The following is a 24,389-nucleotide window of genomic DNA, read 5'->3' as shown; positions in this document are numbered from 1 at the left end:
AGTTCCCACTGGCTTCCAGAACTGATTAAGAAAATCTCTTCCTGACTCAGGAGATTGGGGATGATGCCACATTGTCGTCTTGACATCAGCCATAGTGGGAATATTTACAGCACGGCAACTGAGAAATGATACAAATCAGACACCCATCCATGCCCTGAAAGCATGTAAAACATGAGCAAACCCCTGGTCCTGCCCGCTGTTGTAACACCCTGCTAGCCCTTACTAGGCATTTGGCGTCACTCTTCTCTGCACAAAAATCCTGTGAGATAGTCATCAGCATCCCCATTTCATATTCAGGGTTCACGAGGTACAGGATTTGATGCTGGGTCCCAGCTTGCCACCCTGGTCTGTGCACCTCAGTAACCAGGACCATGAGAACTGACAGGGCTGGCCAAGTTGTTAAAGATCATTGATCATCTCGTCACCCAGCTCTGCAGAGAAACTGAGCTCAGAGAGACTCACTGTGGCAGGGGCTTCCTCTGGTAATCCTGCCTAAGGTGGAAGCTGCCGTCTCCCCACAAACCTCCCAGACCCACCACCCTCACATTGGTGCCCACCGCAAAGCCAAGGTCACTATCACCTGATGTTCTACAAGCATGGCTGAGATTTTGGAAACTTTGCATGCAGATCTTGACATTCAGTGCAAGTTCTATTTTGTTTTGCTTGATTTGACCCAGTGCTCAAGACTCTCAAAAACATTTAAAATCTTGCTTGGGTCATTTGTAGTATGTCTCTCTCATAGACGGGTGTCATTGACTGCCTTGATCACTGCACTGTCGCTGCAGGAACTGGGGTTAAACTTTTAAAAAGGACAAGCAAGTCAGAGCTTTGTGGCCCACTACTGGAGAGCCCCATCTTGTCTGACAGAGGTCTGGCATCCACACACTTCGGAAAGCAGGTTCCTCCCTGGCCCTCCCATTCCCACCCCGGCTCCTCCTGCCGCCCCCCCCCCCCCCAGAATCTTGATTTGTGTTCAGGGAACATCAGCAGAACTTTTTCAGGACGCCCATTGAGGTTCGCGCTGTGCACCTTGCCCTCGACAGTCTCGGGTTTAGAAAGAGGGATCTTCCCCCCTCCTCTGCTCTAAGAGATACCCCTCCAAGGATTCCTTTTGTTGGACAGCAGAGTCCCCCAGCCATTCATTAGACGTGGAACTCCGGTTCCGGGAGTAAGCGGCTCTGCGTTAGGACCCGGCCCTGCCCTCAGAGTCCCAGGACTGGGCAGAGGGACCCACACCCGCCGCGCAGGAGAGCGGACACGACGCGGTCTCTCCGCAGACTCCAGGGGACTCCCTATTTCTGAGCCCTCCACCTGCGTACCTAGGGGGAGAGAATCTTGCGCGTCCCTCTACCCCGCCGGGAGATGCAGAGACTCCCTGGAATCCTCCTCGGACCCCTCTTCCCGCCTCTCCAGGCCTGGGGACCTTCACGTTCGGCCCGCGCGCCCCGGGCGGGCGCCGCCTCAGGTGAGGTCTCACCTGGGGCGGGTGGGAAGCTCAAACGGGGGGCGGGGCGGGGCGGGGGCGGGCCCTAGGCGGAGGCTCCACCCGCGACGGGGCGGGGCGAGACCGGCAGGGCCAATGGGGCGGGGGGCTCACCGCCCGCGGGGGTGCCGCCAGCGGCGCTCCCTCCCCCACCCCCGCTCAGCCCCGCCCGGCTTTAAAGCCCCACTGGCTGCTGGTGGCGGCGCTGCGAGCGCTGAGCTGCTCGAGGAGATGCGACAGGGCGCCGCGCCGCCGGCACCATGCGCCCCCCGCCCGCGCTGGCCCTGGCCTCGCTCTGCCTGCTGGCGCTGCCCGCCGCCGCCGCCGCTGCCTACTTCGGGTCAGTGCCCGCCGCGCCCCCGGCCCGCGTCCCCGGCCAGCCTGCCTCCCCTCCTCCGGCTAGATAGAACAGGGACAACTTTTCCCCTCCGCTGGCCCCGGCCGCGACGGGACCTCGAACTCAGACCTTAGGCCCCGGCGGGCCCCAGTCCCGGCTCGCTGTCAGAGTTCGCGTCTCGAGCTCCGTCTCTGACTTCCCCAGCTCCGGCACCGATCGCCCCGTCTGGTGTCCCACTCTCGGCCCTCTTCGCCACCGCCCTTCCCACCCCGCCCTGCCGGAGACCTCATCCCGCCCACTCCGCCGGGCTTCGGACCCCGGCGCGAGCTCCCGGACACTGGGCACGTTTCGGACCCTGGCCCCATCCGCGGCGCGCCCAGTCCCTGCTGGTCCAGGCGTCCCTCCCGCGCTCCGATGCCCTCTCAGGATCCTCACTCCGTGCCCTGTCAGCTCGTAACCTGGTCTCCGTCCAGCCGCAGCCCTCGCCCGGGCTCTCTCTCCACCCCCTGCCATCCCTCTGCGGAACGGAGACCCTGTGGGCTGGGTGGCTGGGCGGGGTGGGTTGTTGCCCCGGCTGGGGGCGGGGATCGCGTGGATGCCGGGGGAATGCGGACCTGCGCGCGGGTGGGGGGTGTGAACTGGAGATGCGGAAGGGAATCTTCCGCTAGGGAAGCCCAGCCAAGTCTCAGACTTGGCGTCGGGTGAATTATGGGGTGAATGACCAAGAGTGAGAAGGGAGGAGGGGTACATGATTGGAAAAGGAGGCTCAGAGTTGGGGAGACACTAGGAGGGGAGAGCGGGAGGAGCAGGGAGTGAACGCAGTGCACTGAGTTACAGGGCACTTGTCCCTCCTTCTCTGACCCTCCTCCTCTGACTTAGGGACCTGGGTGGGAGGTGGGGTCGTGGGTGCGAAGGCACTCACATGACCTCCACCTAACGCTTGCTCCAAATAAGTACAGGCTGTTACTTTCATCTTGTCATTTTTTTGTGTGATCTTCACTGAGGTTCACAGTCTGACTAAAGCAAAGGCAAGAAAACACATCAAGCCAGTGACCTGCCAGAGACTGTTCTTAAGGACCTGCCAGGGAGGGGAGTAAGGATCTGAGAAGTCCCCGCACAGGCAGAACTAAGGGCTGTGGGCTAATTTCCGGGTCATGACCCTGGTTGAAAACGTGCCTTGGCTGTGAGCAGTGGCCTCTCCTGATATATAAGGGGGTGGGGTGGGGGTGGTGTAGGCAGGTCAGCCCAGACCCTAGCTCTGAGCTCAGCTTGCTGGTGACAGGGGAAGAGCAGCCTCTGGACCTCAGTGACCTTTTTGTACAAAGACAGAGCTGAACTTGATAGAACCGAGCCTCTGTTTCCACCTGGAGAGCAGTGCGCAAACGTGTTTGCTTGACAATGATTTCAGGCTTGGAGGCACTGCTGCTGTCTCAGCAGGCAGGATACAATGGCTAGGGCACAGACTTCGGGTACAATGCCCAACCCAGCTACTTGCTAGCCCTTGCTCTTGGCCAAGTCACTTAACCTCTCTGTGTCTCAATTTCTCATCTGTAAAATGAGGATGGTAGTGCCAATTTCATATAGACGTTATATGGGTTAGTGCCTGGAAACCGCTTAGTATAGCATCTAGCACATAGTGAATGCTCAGCTAATGCCAGTTATTATTATCAGTGAGGAGATGAGGTATAGTAGCTTGGTATCCCAGCCCTGACAGGGGTGTCTGAGCTGGATGGAGAGCAAAGAGAACAAATGCACCTGCATCCTTTTGGACATCAGCTCGTTTCCATAATTCTTTGTTTGGGTTTTGGGGTTGGGGATGGGGTCAAGGCCAGATGGAGTGAGAAGAGAGGGGCTCCAGAAGGCCTGGACCATCCCGGCTGGTGTGGTTGGAAGGGAAAGGAATTTGTGGCAGCGCACAGGGGTAGAATTTGAGGCTTGTGAGCCGGGGCGTGGGTGGGGACACAAATACTTGGAGAATAAGTTAAACTGGGGCCTTGGGCTCTTATGTATTTAGACTCAGAGAATGGACAGGATTCAGCCTGAGTTCTCATTGAGAAAGCGCTAATGGGACTCAGGTAGGCCAGATTCTCCAGCTTCTCATTAGAATTTGCCCTCTGGAAGGAATCTGGTATCAATCATCCACACTATAGTGAGAACGGGAGGAAATGTGTTTCTCCTTTCTCTGGGTCATTCGCACTTCAAGTATCATTTCCAGTTATAAGATGGAATGTTTGGGCATTTGATAAAAGAAAGCTCAAACACCAGGAGAGGAGGCGAGACCAATATTCTGGGGGTCTTTGGAATCACAGAATCATAGACCTAAGAGTCGGACATGCCCTGAAGCATTTCTGGCCCACCCCCCTGTTTCAAGTGGGTCGTGTATGATTATTCCCATTTTTCAAATGAAGCAGCCATCATCCCCAAACCGCAGTAAGCCAGCAACCCAGAGCTGAATTCTGGTGTTGCTGATAATGACCTAATTCAGAATTGCCGTTTACAAATCATACAGCCCCTCTCTCTTCTGATCCCCAGAGTCATTCTTGGGGTTTATAGGATGGGGTAAATAGTTCCCCAAAGGAAACCAAGGATCAGAAACATTCAGAGATTTACCCTATGCCACATAGCAAATCAGTGGGAGAGGCAGGACAGAAACCAGATTCTGCCCCCAGTCTGGGCTCTCTGCCCTCCAGGGAATAGTCAGCAGAGCAAATGCTGTGTGATCATCCAGGGCAGAAGCAGTTACAAGGAGCTACAGAGGGTAAAGCCGGGGGAGGGGGGCAAGGGAGAGGGTGGCCCCCTCCCCTGCTTGGTTACTTGTATAGGTCTATAGCACCTGGAGGTCCTAAGTTTCCCTAATTCTAATAGGCTGATCCTGGCCTGAAAATCTCAGATTGCTCAACAACTCGTGTTCTGGCTTGGATGCTTGGGAGGCCTGGTGTGGTGTTTTATAAATGAACATGCACTGTATTATGTGACAAGTAGAGCCCATGACAGCCCTTGTCCCCCGATCCAGTCTTTAAGTCATCCCGATGGGTTTGATAACTCCCAAGTCCTTCCTGTGGATACAGCTTTGTAAATCCTGATAGACTTTGGGGATGCTTTTAAAACGTGTGACCTCTGCACTGGTTAGGTTCCTTTCCTCTCTACAGAGGGTAAGGAAAAGTTTATGAAAGCAGTCTTTAGACTCAGCTAGATCTGAATTTAAATCCTGGCCTTTTGTCTTGCTAGCTATGTGGCTTCAGGCAAAGGTCTTAACCTTGCTGAGCTTTCGGTGATGGTAACACCTATCTTAAAGAGATGCGAGGCTTCGCTGAAATGATGGATGAAAAGCAGCCTGACGGGTGCCTGCACGGGCTCACTTCTGGTGGTTGCTGGGGCTCTGACCATCTTCTTGGCACATGGAGGTGGCATCATCATGAAGAAAGCAAAACTCAACCTGCTGTGTTTTCTCTGATCAACATTACATGCAGTAAAATGCATGCATTCCAAGTGCACAGTTCAGGTTTTAACAAATGCATAGCCTTGTGTAAACACCACCATAATTACTGCATGGAACACTTCCATGAGCCCAAAGGATCCCTGTGCTCCTTTGCAGTCAGCCCTCCCCAACCGGCCTCGGATCATCACTTCTCTGCCTTCTGTCTTTATACATTAGTTTGGCCCATTGTAGAAGTGCGCATTAATGGAATCATCTGGTACATGGCCTTTTGTGTCTTAATTGTTTTGCTCAAAATAATGTTGTTGTCTTTTTAGACTTTTTAATTTTTTTAATTTTTTATTTTATTTTTTAAATTTATTTGACAGAGATCACAAGTAGGCAGAGAAACAGAGAGAGAGAGAGAGAGAGACAGAGAGAGAGAGAGGAGGAAGCAGGCTCCTCATAGAGCAGAGAGCCTGATGTGGGGCTCGAATTTAGGATCCTGGGATTATGACCTGGGCCAAAGGCAGAGGCTTTAACCCACTGAGCCACCCAGGCACCCCTCAAAATAATGTTTTTAAGATTCATCCACATTATGACATACATTAGTATGTTCTTTAGTATGTTTAGTATTAGTATGTCCTATTAGTATGACATTCCTTTTTACTGCTGAGTAGTATTCCACTGTATGGACATAGCATAATGTGTTTCTTCATTTACCAGCTGATAGACATCTGGATTGTTTCCAGTTTGGAACTATTCCATTTTTTTTTCTTTTAAGATTGTTTATTTATTTGAGAGAGGACACAACGAGAGAGGGAACACAAGCAGAGGGAGTGGGAGAGTGCAGGACTTGATCCCAGGACCCTGAGATCATGACCTGAGCCAAAGGCAGATGCTTAATGACTGAGCCACCCAGGCGCCCCTGGAGCTATTCCAAATAAAGCTTCATATAAGCATTTGTGTACATGTACATAGTGGACTTATGTTTTTATTTCTCTTGGATAAATACCTAGGACCTGACTGTTGGAGCATATGGAATGCCTATGTTTAATTTCATAAGAAACAGTCAAATAATATTCCAAAGTGATTGTACCATTTTAGGCAATGAATGATGTTTGAGAGTTCCAATTTCTCCGTACTCTTGTCAATGACTGGCGGTCATAATTTTCAGCCATTTTAGTGGATATGTTTTGATATCTCATTGTGGTCTTAATTTGCATTTTCACACTAATGAATAGCATATTGAACACTTTTTTAAAAGATTTATTTGAGAGAAAGAGAGAGCATGATCAGGAGGGGCAGAGAGAGAATCTCAAGCAGATGGTGTGCTGAGTGCAGAGCCTGATGTGGGGTTCTATCCATTTCATGATCCTGAGATCAGGACCTGAGCCCAAACCAGGACTTTTAACTGACTTTTTACCACACAGGCACTCCATGTGTTGAACATTTTTGCACCTGCATGTTAGTCATCTGAATATATTTTTTTCATCAGGTTCTTCTTCTTTTGTTGAGTTGTAAGTGTTCTTTGTATATTTTGGATCCAGGTCCTTTGTCAGAAAGTATTGGCAATATTTCATCCGTATCTTTGGCTTGCCCTTTAATTTTCTTTTCTTTAAATTAATTGTCTATTTATTTGACAGAGGGAGACATAGCAAGAGAGGAAACACAAGCAGGGGGAGTAGGAGAGGGAGAAGCAGGCTTCCCACCGAGCAGAGAGCCTGATATGGGGCTCCATCCCAGGACCCTGGGATCATGACCCGAGCCGAAGGCAGACACTTGAAAACTGGGCCACCCAGGCACCCTTTGCCTTTTAATTTTCTTATTGGAATCTTATGAAGAACAGAAGTTTTTAATTTTGATGAAGTACAGTTTACAACTTCTTGTATGGTTTATTCTTTTTTGTGTCCTACCCAAGAAATCTCGGTCTACTCAGAGGCTGTAAAGATCTCCTCTTATGTTTTCTTCCAGAAACTTTATAGTTTTAGCTTTTGCACTTAGGTCTACTTGTTCCTTTTGAGTTAATTTATGTGAATTGTCTAAGGTCAGGGTCAAAGTTTATTGTTTTCCATGTGGACATCCACTTGTTCCAGCACCATTTGCTGAAAAGATGGTCCTTTCTCTGTTGCCATTTTTGTTGCAAATTAATTGAATCAACATTTGAGATTCTATTTCTGGACTCTTTATTCTGTTCCATTTACCTATATGTTTATCCTTATACCAATACCATATAGTCTGGATTATAGTAGCTATAGTAGACTTGAAACCAAGAACTCTAAGTACCCCCCTTTTTTTCTTTCAAAATTGTTTTGGGGCCCCCCAGGTGGCTCAGTTGGTTAATTGTGTGACTCTTGATTTCAGCTGAGCCATGATCTCAGGGTCCTGGGATAGAGCCCTGCACTGGACTCCATGCTCAGCAGGAAGTCTGCTTCAGGACTCTCTTTCCCCCTCTTTCTCTGCCTCTGTCCCCCCCATCTTCCTCTCTAAGATAAATACATAAGTAAATAAATCTTTTTAAAAGGTTCTTTTGGCTAGTCTAGGTCCTTTATATTTCCACATAAATTTTAGAATCAGCTTATCAATATCTATAGGAAAGTCTGCTGGGGTTTTGTTTGGGACTGCCTTGAATCTGTAAGTCAGTTTATTAGAAGCTCGACATTCCAACAATATTGAATCTACTTTATAAACAGGCATATCTTCTTTATTTAGGGCTTTTAAAATTTCTTTCAGCAATGCTTTGTAATTTTCAGCGTATAGGCTGTACACATATTGAAAAACATTCCTAAGTGTTTTTTGTATTTGGATGGTATTGATTTGACTTAAATACACTTTTTTAAAGAAATTGATTGGGTCCCAACAAAAACAGCGTTGGAGGGAGGAAAGGGTAAAAGAAATTTTACTGCTTTGGGGTGGTGGATTGAAAGCCAAACATCACTGATAAGAATCATTGTGTTTGGGGAAGGAATTTAGGCCGGCTTGTCCCTGGCTGAGCTGTAACCCCCACCCCTGAGGAGGAGTTGGGCTCTGTAGTTGGGCTCAGGGTCAAATCAGCCTCCTCATGGAGAGTGATGGATTTTCGAAGGCTAAGGAGAGCAGGCAAGCAGGGGGACTCCGGGGCTGGAATCCTGTAAGCCCCAGAGGTCCAGGTGCCTTTAGGATTATGTGCTCAGGTAGAAGTTGGGCTCAGGAGGAGGTGGGCCAGGTGCTCTGAGGGTGACCCCACCCTAGCATCACCGTAAGCAGGGAAGAGGTGGCCTGAGGCCCTGCTACAGTGTAAGGAGCACTGGACTTAGAGTCACATAGCTTGAGCTCAGATCTTCCATCCAACCATTTATTAATGTGACTCAAGGCAAGTCAGTTAACTATTCTTTTTTTTTTTCTTAAGATTTTATTTATTTATTTGAGAGAGAGAGAGAGCACGAGCAGGGGGGGCAACAGAGGGAGAGGGAGAAGCAGACTCCTCGCTGAACAGGGAGCCCACTGTGGGACTTGATCCCAGGACCCTGGGATCATGACCTGAGCCGAAGGCAGCCACTGAACCAACTGAGCCACCAGGCGCCCCAAGTCGGTTAACTGCTCCAACCTCAGTTTTCTCATCTATTAAAATGGGCTAATCCTTAACCTGTAGGGTTGTTATAGTTAAATAAGTGCATATAAACTGCTGAAATGCTATCCATGTATTAAGAGTTCAAGAAATCTAATGATCTGGCCTTAGAGCCTCCCAAGTTAGGAGCATCTTCGATGTCCCATGTTTTTTTCTCTCTTCATTTTTGCCCCCGTCACTGTATAATTCAAATCCTTTCCATGCTCAGCATTTTATGTGCATGATCTCATTAATCCATGGTGACATCCCAGGCGGTAGGTGCTGGTAGAATTTTCTTTATACAGGTGAATGGGGAAAAAGCTCAGAGAGGCCAAGTGCCTTGCCCAAAGTCACCCAGCGGGTCTTGGCAACACTGAAGTTTGAATTCTGGCCTGTCAGCATCCAGAGCCAACCTTGTCATCATTCCCGCCTCCTGCTGCCTCTGTGCCCCACCCCTGGGGGCAGCTCTGACCCTTGAGCCCTCCCGTCTCTCACCCACATCCTTCCCCTGGCATATGACCTAGCCGTCTCTTGCACTGCTGGTCTTAAACACTTGCTTTGCTACCCATTCTTTTCAGGTGCTGATGTCTTTGATTCATGCATAGCTCCCTTTAGGCAAGGGTCTTGGGGCCCTGTTGTTGGCTGAGCCCCCTACAGTCGGTAACACTGCTTCGTGGTCCACAGTGAATGTCTAGGTGGGCAGCCCCTCTCCCTCTCGTGGGCCCTTCCTCTCCCCCAGCATCTCCCTCTGCCCCATCGTATTTGCTCTTCCATCTCCTGCTTGCTCTTGCTTCTCGAGCACACACTGCTTTGTTATGACCTGGCCGCTTGTCAGGATAGGAAGTAGAAACAAAGCAGAGAGCAGAGACTTGCCTCTGTCGGATTCTAGAAGTCAGCCACAACTGGCCTTCTGTGGGAATCCTGGTGGCAGCCAGGATGAATTGGGGGGTAGGACAGCTGCCTCAAGCCCCCTCACTGGAGAGATGAGGACCAAAGAGGAAGGGTGGAGAGTCTCAAAGAGCAAGAATAGGTTTAAACCACCATGTTCAGAGTCCTGGAATTTTTTTTTTTTTTTTTTTTAAATAAGCACTACACCCAACGTGGGGCTTGAACTCACTACCTGGAGATCAAGAGTCACATTCTTTACCCACTGAGCCAGCCAGGCACCCCCCAGAGTCCTGGAAATTCTAAAGAGACTGGTTTTAGGGCAAGAGCAGAGCTTTCTTGATAGTTACATTCGCTTTACTGCCAGGTCATTTCAGAATTCAAGAATTTGTGAATTTTAGAAGGGTAATATAATGTGTATACCATGTGTAGGGCAGCACCCCATAATCAGACACTTTATTATTTTTGCAGGAAAACATCTACATGTGGGGATAAACGGTCAGACCATAAACTGTTCACATCTGGGTTCAGGTCAGGACTTGCTACGGTAGGAATTCACCATAACTGCATAAAAATCTTTAGTGGTTGCGCTTCCTAGAGCTGGAATTGTGAAGGAAGGTCTGTGAACCTGGGGTAAATTTTCAGCACGTGTCACCACTAGAAGTTGTGCAAGCTGAGGTTTAAAGAAAGACTTTCGGGCCAAGTTCTTGTCGGGTCCTCACTGGATATCAAAGGGAGGCTTCAGTTGCCTGGCACTGCTTGTCCCAAGGAACTGAGGTCGGGAGGGAACAGACCTGGCTCTCCCAGTCCCCACAGGGGCTGAGCCGGCGGCCGGCCGTGTCAGGGTCTGACTGAGAGCCCCGATCAGGCCCTGGGGAGAGCACGGGCCAGTGGTCAGGGTCGGAGGGCCCGGGAGGGCGTGGCCTCAGGCCCACCCCTCCAGAGCCACGCCTCCCAGAGCCCGCAGGGCCGAACTTGCGAAGGTCGGGTCAGGGTGGCCCCTGCAGGTTGGGAGTGAGAGAGCAGGGAGGCGGGGTGTGGAAATGGGCCTGGGGTGGGGGCGCCAGCAGGTGTCTGAGGAGTATGTGCTTGGGGTGGAGAATCTGAGCTAGGGACAGCAGACTTCAGGGTAAGAGAAACCAGGACCTCTGCCAGGGGCTTACAGGCTACTTGGAGAGTCTGTGCAGCTCTGAGGAGGAAGAAAAGAGTGTCAACCACACAAAACTAAGGATGTTATATCTGAAAAAATGAGAGAATGCAAAGAAAAAGGAAAAAAAAAAAAACGAAAAACCAAAACGACGGCCCGAGGGGATGGACCCTCTGCTACAGCCGCACCTGGCTCTGAGCGCAGGACATTCCAAGGTGGAAAGATGTCCTGGTCCTGCTGTGGTGTTGGTGGTAGTGGGGGGGGGTGTGTGTGTGCTGCTATATTCCCAAAGAAGAAGCCCCTTAGAGCTTCTTCTCTGAGGGCCGTCCTGACCACTCAGGTGTTCCCTAGGCACATTCAGGACGTGGCTCCTTCACCAGGTTGGGAAGCTCTTGCTGTCCTTGGAGCTGAGAGACGAGGTGTGGCGGTGTGGACCACCTCTGGGCCCTGGAGGAGGACAAATAGAACAGATAGCTTGGGACATCTCTGCCCAGAGAAGCCACCAACAGTGAACTACCCTCATCACACAAGGATCACACACAGGGCGTTCTCCAGGGGCCTGGTTCTTCCAGGGCCCCCAGCTTAGCCTGAGCCTGCCTGCCCACCGGTGGGGAAGAGGCTGACCACTCCAGAGCCTGCCCAGCTGGCTAGTTGGTCAACGTACTACATACGGTTCAATAACTTGGTCGAAGTTACCCAGCCTAGGAGCCAGGGTTTCAAGGTTGGGGCACAACCAGAAGGGAGTGTTGGCCACCACAAGAAGAGACATTCTTAGTGACTACTTGCCTTTTCCTGCAGTCCCCACCCTGTATCCCTTAAACTACTCCTCCCCTGGGTCAGGGCTGGGCTTGTGAACCCAAGAAGCTGGGGAAGCTTGTCTTAAGGCTTCTAGCCACTCTTTTCTCTACCCACCCCATCCTTGCTCTAAGCTTCCCCTTCCTCTTCAGTTTCTTCATGATCCTAGATCCTCTCCTATGATCTTCCTTCTATCTAGCAAAGTAGGTTCTCAGGCGCTAATATTGTATCAGACTCTCACACTTTAGTATGAAGAAGCAGGTCACTTCGTTAAGCTTTATTTCTAATTTTTAGCCAAAAAGAAGCTGAGTTTTAGACCAGGAAAAAGCAGTCTTTTAAACAAAGCATACTTCTCTCCCTTTAGCTGCCCAGGAGCCCAGAGGAGTCCTGACCAGATTGCCTTCCTTTCATACCTACCCGTCTTGTGTTCTTTCATCCTGGACCTTTGCTGTGGTGGTGCTGATTTTACTTCCCTGAAGTGCTGCAGTGAAACTGAAAGCAGAATCCACCACGCATGACAGAAACAATGAGGAATCCCATCTCTGTCCCGCCACTAACTCAGCGGGTCACCTTAGGCAATAAATACTACATGAACTCCCAGGGCACCAGACAGGTCAAAGCAGAGACCTGCACCCTTGGCAAACCCCTTGCCCTCCCGCTTGCCCCCAGAAACCTCTGGAATACCTCTCAGGAGCTATCAGGGCAAAAACCTCTGGCCTGGGTGATCTTAAAGGTCTTCTTCAGCCTTAAAATATAATGCTTCAAGTGGTGTGCATTGGGACCCAGCCAGGGAGCTGGGGGAGATGTTCCTAATCTCAGGCCTCTAGAGATGAGGGAGCCCCCTGCACACGGGGACCCTCAGTGGCCACTGCGCCACCCGATCCATGTGTGCTGGGGATGAAGGCTTCCCCTCACGGGCTTCTGCCTGAGCTTGAGTGGAGAGGGAATGAGACAGGAAGGAGGAGGGGGAAACATTTCCTCTGCAGATGTTGCACCAGCCAAGCTCAAAATACCGAGACTGTTGAGATGCAAAGCGTGCTTGCTGAGCGGGCTGCTTGCTGCCCACTTAGCTGTGAGCACACGTCTGCCGAGATGCCATCCTCAGCGGCTGCAGACAGGAAGTGGAGCTGTTCTGGGAGAGACAAAGCCCACAGCTGGGCTCTTTTCTCTGGGAGCCAGGGCAGTGCTGGGGCGGGGCATGAGGCTCTGGGGATGGGCTCTAGGGGGGAGGTGGTGCCCAGATTCGGTCCTCAAGGTAGGTTCATGGAGTTCTGAACTTAAGAGCTGGAGACGAAAAGGGAGGTAGAGCCAGGAGGGGCTGAGGGGGACCTGCGACAGGGAGGTAGTGAGTGATCTTTTGTGTCTTTCAGTCTTCCGTGGGTAGACCTGGCCTGAAGCTGACCCTCAATAAAGTCGTTGATATTTATATTTAAGTGAAGGGGTGAGTGAAGGGGGCTGGAGCTTGGAGGAGTGGGGGAGGCGGGTGCCTGGGTGGCTTAGTCGGTTAAGCATCTGCCTTCAGTTCAGGTCGTGATCCCAGAGTCCTGGGATCGAGCCCCACGTCAGGTTCCCTGTTTTGGAAAGCCTGCTTCTCCCCTCCTCTCCCTCTGCCCTTGGCCCTGCTCATTCTCTCCATCTCTCAAATAAAGAAATAAATAAATCATCTTAAAAAAAAAAAAAAGGAGTAGAGGTAGAATATGACAACTGGTGGGCGACTCGGCCAGGCTGCTCATTGAGGACGTGGTCTTGGAGGAGGCATGAGGTTGACACGGAATCCAGGAGAGGAGAAAGGAGTCTGAGGGATGGAGGGAATGTGCGCTCCTCACCAGGGTATGCTGGGGGCTTCTCGGCATGACAGAAAGTGGGGAGAGAAGCTTGGAGTCGGTGTTGAGGGTACCCCCTCTCTGCAGAGGAGCCAAATGCTCTCTCTTCCAGGGCCAGGCACGGCCCTCGGCAACTCTCCCTGCTGGGAAGAGATGGGTGGTGGAGAGCCCTGGGAGGGGGTGGGCTGGGTGGATGTGTAGGGGGATTTAGTGAGGGCTGTGAGGTGCACCGAGATGTTTGAGATGAAAGCACAAAGGAGCACTTACCATGCAAATGGCCGTGCAGCGGAAGCCTCTTATCGGGAGCATCTAATGGGGTTTTTCCAGGTCCAAGGCCAGTGCTCCAGGCAGGGCAAGGCTTTCCTGGTTCCCAGGCAGCTGCCCACAGTTGGCATGGTCCCTGGTGCCAGGCACAGCTCCTGGCCCCTCCAGCTAAGGGTCTAGACAGGCTGGCATTACCTGGTGCCCTGGGAACCACCAGGCTTGTCCTACACCACCCACCCACTCACTCACCCACATCCTGGTGGTGACCTCTTCTGGAACCATCAGACCTTCTCAAGCAGAAACAAGAGGGAGTGGCGGGGGAGAACAGCGCCTGAGTTGCCCCCAAGTGATGGGAAATGCACTACACCTGCCTGGTCTCCGCCCCCTCCCCCCCCCCACCCTACCCCAACCAGCCAGAAGTGCTCTGGGGACCTTCCTCCTACCTCCTTCCCACCCCTCAGGACTCTTACTACAGGTAGGATGAGGCTGGCCATCCTAGGCCAGCCTAGACCAAGGTCAGGTTCTCACCTCAGCCTCTCTTCTGCTTCCTGGGGCCTTGGGAGAATCTGGAGTACTGCTGAGTCCAACCAAGTTCCTTCTAGACCAAAAACTGAGGGGCAGGAGTGTGTCCTCGAGGCCAACATGGCACCTGGCAGAGTGAGTGCTGGGGAAGGACACGTCTCTGGAGCTTACTATGTGTCAGGCACTGTTCTAAGCCCCGTGCAAGTGCTGACTCATTTAATCCTCCAGATAGTCCTGCGAGGTAGGTGCTGTGGTGACCTGCATTTTATAGGTGAGGTACAGAGAAGTGCTTTGTCCAAGGTGCCCGAGGTGCTTTGGCTAGTAAGAGGTGGAGGCGGGATTTGAACCCGGGCAGTCTGATCCCATCATGCTCTCCCGCTAGCCAGTGTGTATTTGTTAGATGGAATGAGTTCAGCAAAAGAGTTGACATTCCCAACGTCACCAGTGAGTGAGGGCAGACCTGGGACCAGACTACCCAGGCCAGAACAGCTTTGGGGGTCTGAGACCCTGGGGTCCCCTACTCCAGCAGGTGGTGGGTGATTAGTGCAAGGTGAGCTCCATTTTCTCTCTGGGGCTTGGTGATGACTGGGGTCCTATTGAAGGTAAACCAAAGCAGCCTCCTAGGACACCTGCTCCAAATCCTGGGAGAACCTTCTTTTCCTTCCTTCGGGGTCATCCCAGGTGGGGCAACTTCAGCCCAAACTGTGGATGGGCAGGAAGAGCCTGGAACGGGCAGAGGAGATGGGGGGGGGGGGTAGGGGTGTATGTGAGGTGAAGTCCTGAGGGGCAGCCTTGACTTTTCCCACCCTGGGAGGAGACAAGGTGGCCCAGGGAACAGCCGGGGCTGGAGTCAAAGCCAGAGACGTCTTGCTGTGTAGGGGTGAGGATGAATGGTCTTGTTATTAAACTAAGGCCTTGGTCTGAGGGTGCAGAGAGCAGAGGATCACAGGCTGGAGGCAAAGAAGGGAGGAGAATGGAGCTGATCACATGCGATTGTTGCTTTTGTCAAGGAAAAGAGGGGCTGGAAGTCAGTGTGGGGAAGCCCCGCTGGAAGCAGGAAAGGGGGAGACGTGCTGGGCCGAAGCAAATAGAGCCTGCTGGGGGGTGGCATGAACCCAGATGGCCCAGGAGCCCTTGAGTCAGGCAGAACCCTGGAGGAACTCATCCCACAGCCCAGAAGAGCAACTAGAAACTTTCACAGAGTGTTCCTTCCCTGCTCCTGAGCTCAGAACCCTGGCTACTTGTTCGGTGGAGAGCGTCTGACCTGACCGCAGGACTGTGTCTTTTCGAAAACTCCAAATTTTGTCTGGATTTGTATGACTGATGAAGCTCACTTGATCTTTTCCAGGTGTACATCTCACCCCCACGGGGCCCAACTGACATGTGGGCAATTAAGATTTTGCAGAGAGGCTGGGGGGGGTGGGGTTCTCAGGCCTGGAGTGCCAGGGCATGTGGGTTCTTCAAGGGGAGGGGATCAGGCCCACAGACCCTAAAATGGTTGGGGAAGCCGCGATGGCTAGAATTCTTCTGAGGTCCGGGAAGAAGGCTTCCCTGGCAGATACTACGGGAGGGGTCTGTTAGCTGACTAACACCATTTGAGGGAATAAGGGGTTTTCTAAATTTGATGTCATGGCACTATTTCCTCAAAGGAAATTTGATCCCAGCCACAACATAGGAAATCAAGAAAAAGGAAATTGGGTCCTGGAAGATCCCGCAGCTGTCTTCGCAGGCCTTGAGGGGGTTCCTCAGGCGGTCCCAGGGGAGTCTTCTCTGAGAGCAGCCCTGGGCAGACCAGGGCCCAGTGTGGCCCGAGGCCTCTATGCGGTTGGCTGCCTTTCCTGACCATTAATCGCTACTAAGTGTCATTACTGCTAATAAAATTAACCGACTTTATACTGGACTTTTTCTGGGGCCATCAATCACAGGGTCTATTACACGAAATTAAAAAAAAATAGGGGCGAATGGTTGGGAGAGAGGGTATTTGTTGAGCCTGTCTCCCAGGTTCAGGATGGGGCGTGCTGGTCCTTCACCGCTGTCCAGAGGTCATAATCAGTGAGAGCACCCTTCGTTAGACAACCACTTCAAGCCTTAACACTGTACTAGAGACAGGAGTGTAGAGGGCAAGAATACAGCTGCCCCCAAGAAGACTCTGTGGCTGGGGCTGAAAAGCTCCCCAAATTCTCCCCTCCACTCTCACCTCTGCTTCTCTCCATGTGTTTGGTTCATTGTTTCGCTCTCTCTCTCTGGACTAGGTTCTTCTTTTTATCTCCTGAGTGACAAGCCCAATCACCCAAAGAAAGAAAAAAAGGAAGAAAGAAAGGAAGAAAAAAACCAACTGTATGCGCAACTTAATTCAAATTCCAAATTCCCAGAGAAAGAACTGATTGGCCCAGCTTGAGTCATGTGATCCTCATTGGTCCAATCACAAGGTTGGAACAGCAGGTCACATGGTTCCAAATGGTCAGCCACAGGGTAACCAGGCAGACAGGAACAACCAGTGGGCAGCCAACTCAGCAGGTACCTGCAATTTAAAGGTCTTAGTAATAAGGATTCAAAACCTGATAGAGATGATCTAAATTATATAACAGAAAGTATAAGATGTAGCTCTAATGATATAATAATCTTAGCTATTATTCTTGGGATGGCCTCTGAGACAGACCTGGAGGGATATGCAACCCCATTGGTCCCAATTCCCATCACTCCCTGCCTGTTCTCTCAACTGTCCACCAGCTGCTATGAGGGAGGTCCCAATTTCTGAAACGCAGGATGGGCGTGAGCAGAGTTTTCCCTCACACCAGCACCTGCTGTGGGGAGGGGAACATTTGCGGGACTCATTGGCTCCCATTCCCTTTGCGCCCTTCCTACTGGAAGCCAGGCAGGGTGGGGCCTCCTCAGCGAGAGCTGACATCTGGACCTGCCTGCCAAGGGTCAGGCTCTAAGGGTTTCCTGCCAGGCTGCAGGGAGGGGCTTGGGTGTAGACCTGGTGGACCGGAAATTTACCCATTTGCCCCCAGATTAATGATTAACAGGTCCTGGCCCTCACCCTGTCTAGCAGAGGAGCCTAGGGCCAGGCTGGGCCAGGAGGAGCCTGATAGCATCTGTCTCTGCTCAGAGGTTTCGGAGATAGGCTCCACACTGGGTTGGCTGCATCTGATGGATTTAGAATCTACTGGCATTTTCTGGGGGCACCTGGGGCCTGGCCAGAACCCATACTCTCCCTGGGGCAGTGTGGCATCCAGCCAGATGTCCAGGCTGGGTCAGGTGGCTCCAAACAGGAGAGCCGTGTCCTCGGCTCCAGGGGGAGTGGACCTCTCCTGGAACAGCGGATATTCTACCCATGCTGAGGGCCAGCAGGGGACAGGACAGAGGGCTGCTGGGGAGAGGGAAGGTGAACTCTAATAGTAGTTCCTCCCTTGCTGCTCATCTGTGTTATGGCTCAGGCCAGTACCTGCCTCTCCATAAAACCTTATTTCCTTATCTGGACAAAGGGACGATCTGCCCAGATTAAAGAATAAAGCATCTTGTGAGAGGAAAGAATTTTGACATACTCCAGCCAGCGGAAAGGTGGACCAATGTGTCCCAGGCACCATGTTTGGTACTTTTGCTGGGAGGTATAATCCTCCCAGCAGCCCCAGGAGAGGGAAGGGATCCTGGAGGAGAAAAACCAAGGCTTCAAGGTGACAGGGCTAGGAAGTGGCAGCCTGACTTCAGAATCCACAGACTTCAGATATAGTAGAACAGGAAGTCTGGAGGGGATGACATGATGGAAATTCACCCACCCATCTGTCAGTTCATCTGTCCTTCCTTTCTTCTTTCCTTCCATCCAGGTACTCCCTACGCATCTCTTTGTAACAGGCACTGAGTGGTCAGAAGGTTGAAGATCTAGCTGGGAATTGTGGAAACAGGTTGGGCGGGCACAGGATTACCTGGGGAGCCGTATTATATAACCTGAGGGAGAGAAGGGTATCAGGGAAATTGCGGAGTGTTTGCCCTGCATCTCCCTATGTCTGCCTGCCCCCTCCAAGAAACGTGGCTCTCCCCTCTAGGCGGCAGCCAATACTCTATGCAGTATTTCCCAAATGTCCCTAACCGGGGACATTGCACAAGGTACATGGTGAATACAGATCCCAAGGCTGCCCTCCAGACCAATAGGATCGGGATTGCCGAATGTGGATCGTGGGCATCTATATTTTTAATAAGCACCCAGATGAGTTTTATGATTGGGCATGTTTGGGAAATGGAATGACTAAGAACAGAGTCGTTGGCATCTGGAAAACTTGGGCACAAGATCTTATTCCAAGCACTTGGGTTTCCTACTCTAAAGTTGGGCTCATAAGTGCATGGGGCTGGCCCACCACCCAGCAGGGAACAAATGAAGCCCCCTGAGAGAGCCTGCTTCCCCTTTGCTTGTCCCCTGTCCTCCCTACCGCCTTCTCCCATCAGAACCCCCAAGGGTCACTGTCTCCCTCTCTCGCTCCCCCCTAGCCTGACTGGGCGGGAGGTCCTGACGCCCTTCCCAGGGCTGGGCACCGCCGAGGCCCCCGCACAGGGTGGGGCCCACCTGAAGCAGTGCGACCTGCTGAAGCTGTCCCGGCGGCAGAAGCAGCTCTGCAGGAGGGAGCCCGGCCTGGCCGAGACCCTGCAGGACGCTGCCCACCTCAGCCTGCTCGAGTGCCAGTTCCAGTTCCGACACGAGCGCTGGAACTGCAGCCTGGAGGGGAGGACGGGCCTGCTCAAGAGAGGTAGGGGGAAGGGCTGGGGTGGGGATGGGGGGAGACGACTGTGGGGGGAGGACTGCTGGGGAGGAGGGTGGCTGGGGAGGAGGCCCCTTCCTGCCCCCCACGCCCGGCCACGCTGCCCTCGTGAACCTAGCATAGTCCCCAGGAGAAGACTCGGGAGTTAACGAGGCTTTGCCTTTTCCCTCGGTTTGGGACGAGTAGGGGAGCAGGGGGGACCCGGGAGCATAGGAGGCACAGCCTATTCCTGGACTGAGGAGGAGTCCACAGATGAGACGGGTGGTCCCCCCAGTCCCCTCCCTCAGCCTCCTGCACGCATGCGCACACTCACACACACGCGAACACGGGGCAAGAACGCGTAAGGATGGAGGGCGGGTAACAGTGGACCAAATAACCTGAGACGGGCCAAATTCATGTGTTCCTTCATTCACCCGTGACTTTGTTCATCGCATCCATCGGTCCATCGGTCCCTCCTCTCCTTCCATTCACACCCCACCTTCTTCCCCGCTCCCTGCGTCCCTCAACACTTCATTCACTAAGCATCTGGTGAGGCTCGCAGCAAGCCGGAGGCCACTGGGCTGGATGCTGGAAGCACAGAGCTGAACCCACCCCACTGGCCTCAGAGAGCATATAGCCCCAGGGGGAAGGAGGTCGGTGGTGTGTGACTCTGTCGCCAAGCAGCAGGGGCTGTTTAGAAAAAGGCAGTATGGTCTATAGGAGGAGCCAGGCCCCTCCTATAGGCCAGCTGCTCTCCACGGCTGGGGAGGGCCCGGGATGGAGCTGATGCTACTTTCCCACCACAGTTACCGGCACCCAGGGACCCTGGAGTGCAGGCAGAGGGCGGCTGGGTTTGGGCTATGCCCCTGCAAGAGTATGGGAGTAGCAATGTTCCTGGCAGGGGGTGGGGTGATTAGTCCTGAACACGTCAGGCAGGAGACCGCAAGTCACTTCTCAGTGGGTCTGCTGCTCAAGCAGGTAGCCGAGAGTGACATTTAAGCGGCATCCTGATGCCCACAACACTTAGGGGATCAGGGACCTCAGAAATGGGTTGGTCCAGTCTGCCCACACCTTGACTTGGAGTCAAGGTCAATGGTTTGGCCTCAGCTCTGCCCCTCAACAGGTGCCCAAGTCACCTCTCTTTGCATCTTCATGTCCTCCTCTAGAGGAAATAAGCGCTGTCTGCTGCCCTGGGAATCAGGCATATACTCCACAGTGAATCAGAACGTTCTATGGAAAGGGCAGCCTGCAGCTGGAGCCTAAGGGACAGGCGACAGGAGGCTGCCCCAAGCCATGTCCTCAGGTCCACACGGCCCTCCTCAGGCTCATCGTGGCACCCCCACCATCCTCTTCTGCTCTCAGAGGGCAAAGGGCAGCCTCTGAGCCCACTCTCCTTCTCCCTCCGGGACCCCCCCGGGTGCCTGGCCCAGGTTTCAAGGAGACGGCCTTCCTGTACGCGGTGTCCTCGGCCGCCCTCACCCACACCCTGGCCCGGGCCTGCAGCGCCGGCCGCATGGAGCGCTGCACCTGTGACGATTCCCCGGGCCTGGAGAGCCGGCAGGCCTGGCAGTGGGGCGTGTGCGGTGACAACCTCAAGTACAGCACCAAGTTCCTGAGCAACTTCCTGGGGCCCAAGAGAGGAAGCAAAGACCTGCGGGCCCGGGCGGATGCTCACAACACCCACGTGGGCATCAAGGTGAGCATGTTGCCTGGAGCCAGAGCCCTGCCCCTGCCCCTGCCCCTGCCCCCGCCCGAGTGCCCGTGCAGCCGGCCAGGTCTGCAGCAGGCCCCTCAGCGCACACGCAGCTGTCCCCGCGGGAGCCCCATTCCTTCCACCAGCATGCCCTTACCGGGTGCCAGGAAGGAGGGAAGGGTCCTGGGCACCATTGTGGGCTAAGCAGGAGGTGGGAGCCAGGCTTGGGACTGGGCCCTGATGAGGCCCAAACAGGTTTGGAGAAGGGTCTCCATTCCCAGGACAGGCCTTCCTGGACGTGCTAGAAGCCAATGTAGTTTGAAAACTTTGATCTGGTGCAACACCCCCATGTCCTCCATCCTACAGATGGAAAGACGGAGGAGGCCCAGAGAAGGGAAGGGGCTTAGCAGAGAGGCACACAGCAGTGGGAGACCGGAGGGTAAAAAGTTTCTGAGTCTATCAGGGTTAGAGGCTGAGAGAGGCCCGGCTTCCAGTTCTTGAGGACACTGACTTCTGTGTCCTCACTGCTTGACTCTGTGTAGGTATGCTGCGTTCGGTTGTGCAAGCTGTGTACGCCACAAGGACTCTGGGCCAAGGGAAGGGGCAGGGGCTGAGATCTGGCCCATACTGCTCTCCCCAAGGCACAGTGGCCCAGCAGAAGGGTGGCCTTGAGCTAGTTTGCACAAAGGTGGCACATGGGTTAGCTCGGGTCCTATTTGCCCCCTTCCGCTGTCTCTTGCCCATCCTGCTGCCACATCCCTGCCGGGGTCTACGCTCTGGGGGAGGGCTGGCGCTGTGGGCTCCGGGCCCCTGGCCACAGCCGCAACTCTGTCTCTCCTGGCAGGCCGTGAAGAGTGGCCTCAGGACCACGTGTAAGTGCCACGGCGTGTCAGGCTCCTGCGCCGTGCGCACCTGCTGGAAGCAGCTCTCCCCCTTCCGCGAGACAGGCCAGGCACTCAAGCTGCGCTATGACTCTGCCGTCAAGGTGTCCAGTGCCACCAACGAGGCCTTGGGCCGCCTGCAGCTGTGGGCCCCCGCCCGGCCGGGCAGCCCCACCAAGGGCCTGGCCCCACGGCCCGGGGACCTGGTCTACATGGAAGACTCACCCAGTTTCTGCCGGCCCAGCAAGTACTCACCGGGCACGGCGGGCCGGGTGTGTTCCCGGGAGGCCAGCTGCAGCAGCCTGTGCTGCGGGCGGGGCTACGACACCCAGAGCCGCCTGGTGGCCTTCTCCTGCCACTGCCAGGTGCAGTGGTGTTGCTACGTGGAGTGCCAGCAGTGCGTGCGGGAGGAGCTGATATACACCTGCAAGCACTAGGCCTGCTGCCCGGGGTGCCCCGGGGGTGCTGCCAGGACCCCACTGGGCGCTCGGCCACTGTGAGCAACCCCCCCAGGCAGGGACACAGGGCAGGCAGACACTCCCTGAGGCACGTGCCCTTGCGCACGCCTCCTCTCTTGGCCGGGCTCAGCCACCTTTCCCTCCCTCGACACTCCAAGGAGAGAGGCTCTGGGGGGAGGGAGGACTCCAGCACGGAGGGCCCCAGCCTTTTAGAGCAGGAGCGCTGAGTCGGAAAGGAGGTGTCGGGCGGAAGAAGGGAGACCAAGAAGAGGCCAGGGCGGAGGTTTTTTAGCGGGGTGACATCCTGCTCTCTCCATGCCTCCGGTGAGTGGCCTAGAGCCAAGCAAGAGGTTGGGAGGCGAGCTTCTGGGCCAGCGGGGCACGGGGAGGCAGTGTCCGCTGGAGTCTGGCCGGGATCGGTCCTCCTGGCCTTGCTCAGGTCACAGTGAGCCCTGGGGGCCATGCAGCTCTACCCCTGGGGGGTTTTGCCACGTTAGAGGCTGAGGGGAGAGGCAGGGAGGGAGGGGCTGTTTGTTCGCAGAAAGCCAGATACATGCCCCAGGGTCCCGTGTCCTTGACTTGGCTTTTAAAATGCTCACTGAGGTCTCATTCTTGCCTGGAAAGCTGAGTTGTCCTCACCCACCCAGCCTTGCTCGGTAAGAGCCCTAGTGGATGCGAGGCTGATGGGGTCACACAGTCCCCGGGTGGGTGCAGCTAGCGCACCGAGGCTGGACAGAGGGACAGTGACCCCTCCCCTGTGTTCCGGCTGGGGAAACTTTAGTCCCAGCCCGGGAGAGGGTGACAGCCTTTGGTCTGAGGCAGAGACACAGGGAGTTCAGTCTCTCAGCCTCCCCGTAAGCCCGGTTTGGTCCACTGCCTGTGGCCGCGGTCCACCCGTGCCGTGAGGCCCCAACACAGCTGACATCCGTGACCCAGAAGAGTTCTGACTCTGCTTAACATTGCCACTCTGATAGCTACTCATCTAATTAAGCTTTTGCCCTGGAGTTACAGGCGCAGGAACGTCTTGGCTAAGCCTGGTTCCTTGGGGGCCCCCTTCACTCACGGATGGCCCCCATTCTGGCTCTTACCTGAGGAATAGAAACGACTTTGCTAATTTCCTCTGATCCTGTGGACATTTCCAGTGCTACCCACCAAGGTCCTGTGTGGGAGGAGGAGACAGTAACTGGTACATACACCCAGGTACGCATGCTCGAGTGTGCGGGAGTGTGTGGGAACACACGCGCACTAACACACACGCGTGCGCGTGCACACACACAGGCCCCTTGGACCTGCCAGGCTGGAGGGTTCCCGTTTAGCAGCACACACTCTCTGGTTTAGAACCAGGACCTTGCCGGGGTCACTCCGCTGGAAGCTCAGTGCTTCCCCAGAGCAGGGCCCAGGGCCAGCTGGGAGGAAGTGACCTCCTTCGGGAAGCCCTTGACCGCTTTGCCGGCCCTGCCACGCCCTCTGTCAGCTTCCTTTTTCCCTGAACCCGGAGTTGCTGACCCTCCGCTGAACAGAAACTTCAGAATCAGCCCAAGGCTCAGAAATCACCAGTGGGAGCCCAGCAAGAAGGTCCGGGCTCTCTGGGACCTCCCGGGCTGAGAAACTTCCCTGGCTTTGGGGGGTCAGGGCAGCCTGTGGGACGCTGGAAGGATCTCTGGCTGCAGAGATTCTGAGGAGAAGCCAAACTTACCAGAGGCCCCCCTCACTGGACTGACCTCGTTGGCCCAGGCAGCCGGCCCAACCTCTTGTCAAGAAGAGCAAAAAGGAGAGCGGGCTGGTTTTCTGGGTTCTTCCACTCCCCCACTACTGTGTGGAGACTGTTTCTTGGGCAGCCCAATCCATCTTGTTCCTCTGAGACCCCAGCTCTCGGCATAAGGCCCCAGAGGGCTCCCAGACAAGAAGAAAGGGCCTGATCCACCAACCGACCCTCCGCACCCCGACCCCCCTGCTGGCTGGGGCTGCAGGAGGATAAAGGCAGACTCTGAGGGACCAAGGACGAAGCTGGCCGCCAACGCTGACGAACTAGGCCAATAGCACGGGTGTGGGCTCTGAGGGGCCCTCGGTCTGTGGGGGAAGCCCCCCATCTAGCCCTCTGTCTCTTCTAGCCCTTTTTTCTCCATCCCTTTCTCTTCTGGGCGCCCCCAAGGTCCACCTCAGCCTTGTGGGGGCCCCTCATTCTACAGCTTTAAGGGAAATGCTCACAGGGTATTTTTTTTTTTTTTTTTTTGTCTACCTCACATATGTAGTTTTTAGGGCAAAAGAGAATAATTTATATAGCTAAGATATACGAGAAAATATTTATGTATAATATTTATATAATTTCTATATTTCATGGGCAGCACCTGTGGGGGCTGTGTGTGC

The 24,389-nt window shown here is 53.9% G+C and overlaps 1 protein-coding gene and 1 long non-coding RNA gene across 2 annotated transcripts; one reads left to right on the top strand and one right to left on the bottom strand.

Moving 5' to 3' along the window:
* Positions 1 to 1,659: 1,659 nt before the first annotated feature.
* Positions 1,660 to 23,118, top strand: WNT9B (Wnt family member 9B). The gene is made up of 4 exons (XM_032321608.1): positions 1,660 to 1,823; positions 18,743 to 18,999; positions 20,421 to 20,686; positions 21,528 to 23,118. The coding sequence occupies exons 1-4, from the start codon at positions 1,744 to 1,746 to the stop codon at positions 21,999 to 22,001; spliced, it is 1,077 nt and encodes a 358-aa protein (XP_032177499.1). The 5' UTR covers positions 1,660 to 1,743; the 3' UTR covers positions 22,002 to 23,118.
* On the bottom strand, positions 16,594 to 23,184 carry LOC116577860. Its single transcript, XR_004280640.1, has 3 exons — positions 23,111 to 23,184; positions 18,037 to 18,205; positions 16,594 to 16,778 (listed from the first exon to the last, which is right to left on the bottom strand). It is a non-coding gene; the product is annotated as an uncharacterized LOC116577860 (long non-coding RNA).
* Positions 23,185 to 24,389: the final 1,205 nt, after the last annotated feature.

Source organism: Mustela erminea, chromosome 18 (genome assembly GCF_009829155.1).
Source record: "Mustela erminea isolate mMusErm1 chromosome 18, mMusErm1.Pri, whole genome shotgun sequence".
Taxonomy (NCBI): Eukaryota; Metazoa; Chordata; class Mammalia; order Carnivora; family Mustelidae; genus Mustela; species Mustela erminea.
This window is presented reverse-complemented; position numbering and strand designations above follow the sequence as displayed.

Excerpts from the sequence above, each read along its gene's own strand:
- WNT9B (XM_032321608.1), top strand. The coding sequence starts at position 1,744 with ATGCGCCCCCCGCCCGCGCTGGCCCTGGCCTCGCTCTGCCTGCTGGCG. Across the intron at positions 19,000-20,420 it reads GACGGGCCTGCTCAAGAGAG|GTTTCAAGGAGACGGCCTTC; the intron begins GTAGGGGGAAGG and ends TGCCTGGCCCAG. Across the intron at positions 20,687-21,527 it reads ACACCCACGTGGGCATCAAG|GCCGTGAAGAGTGGCCTCAG; the intron begins GTGAGCATGTTG and ends CTCTCCTGGCAG.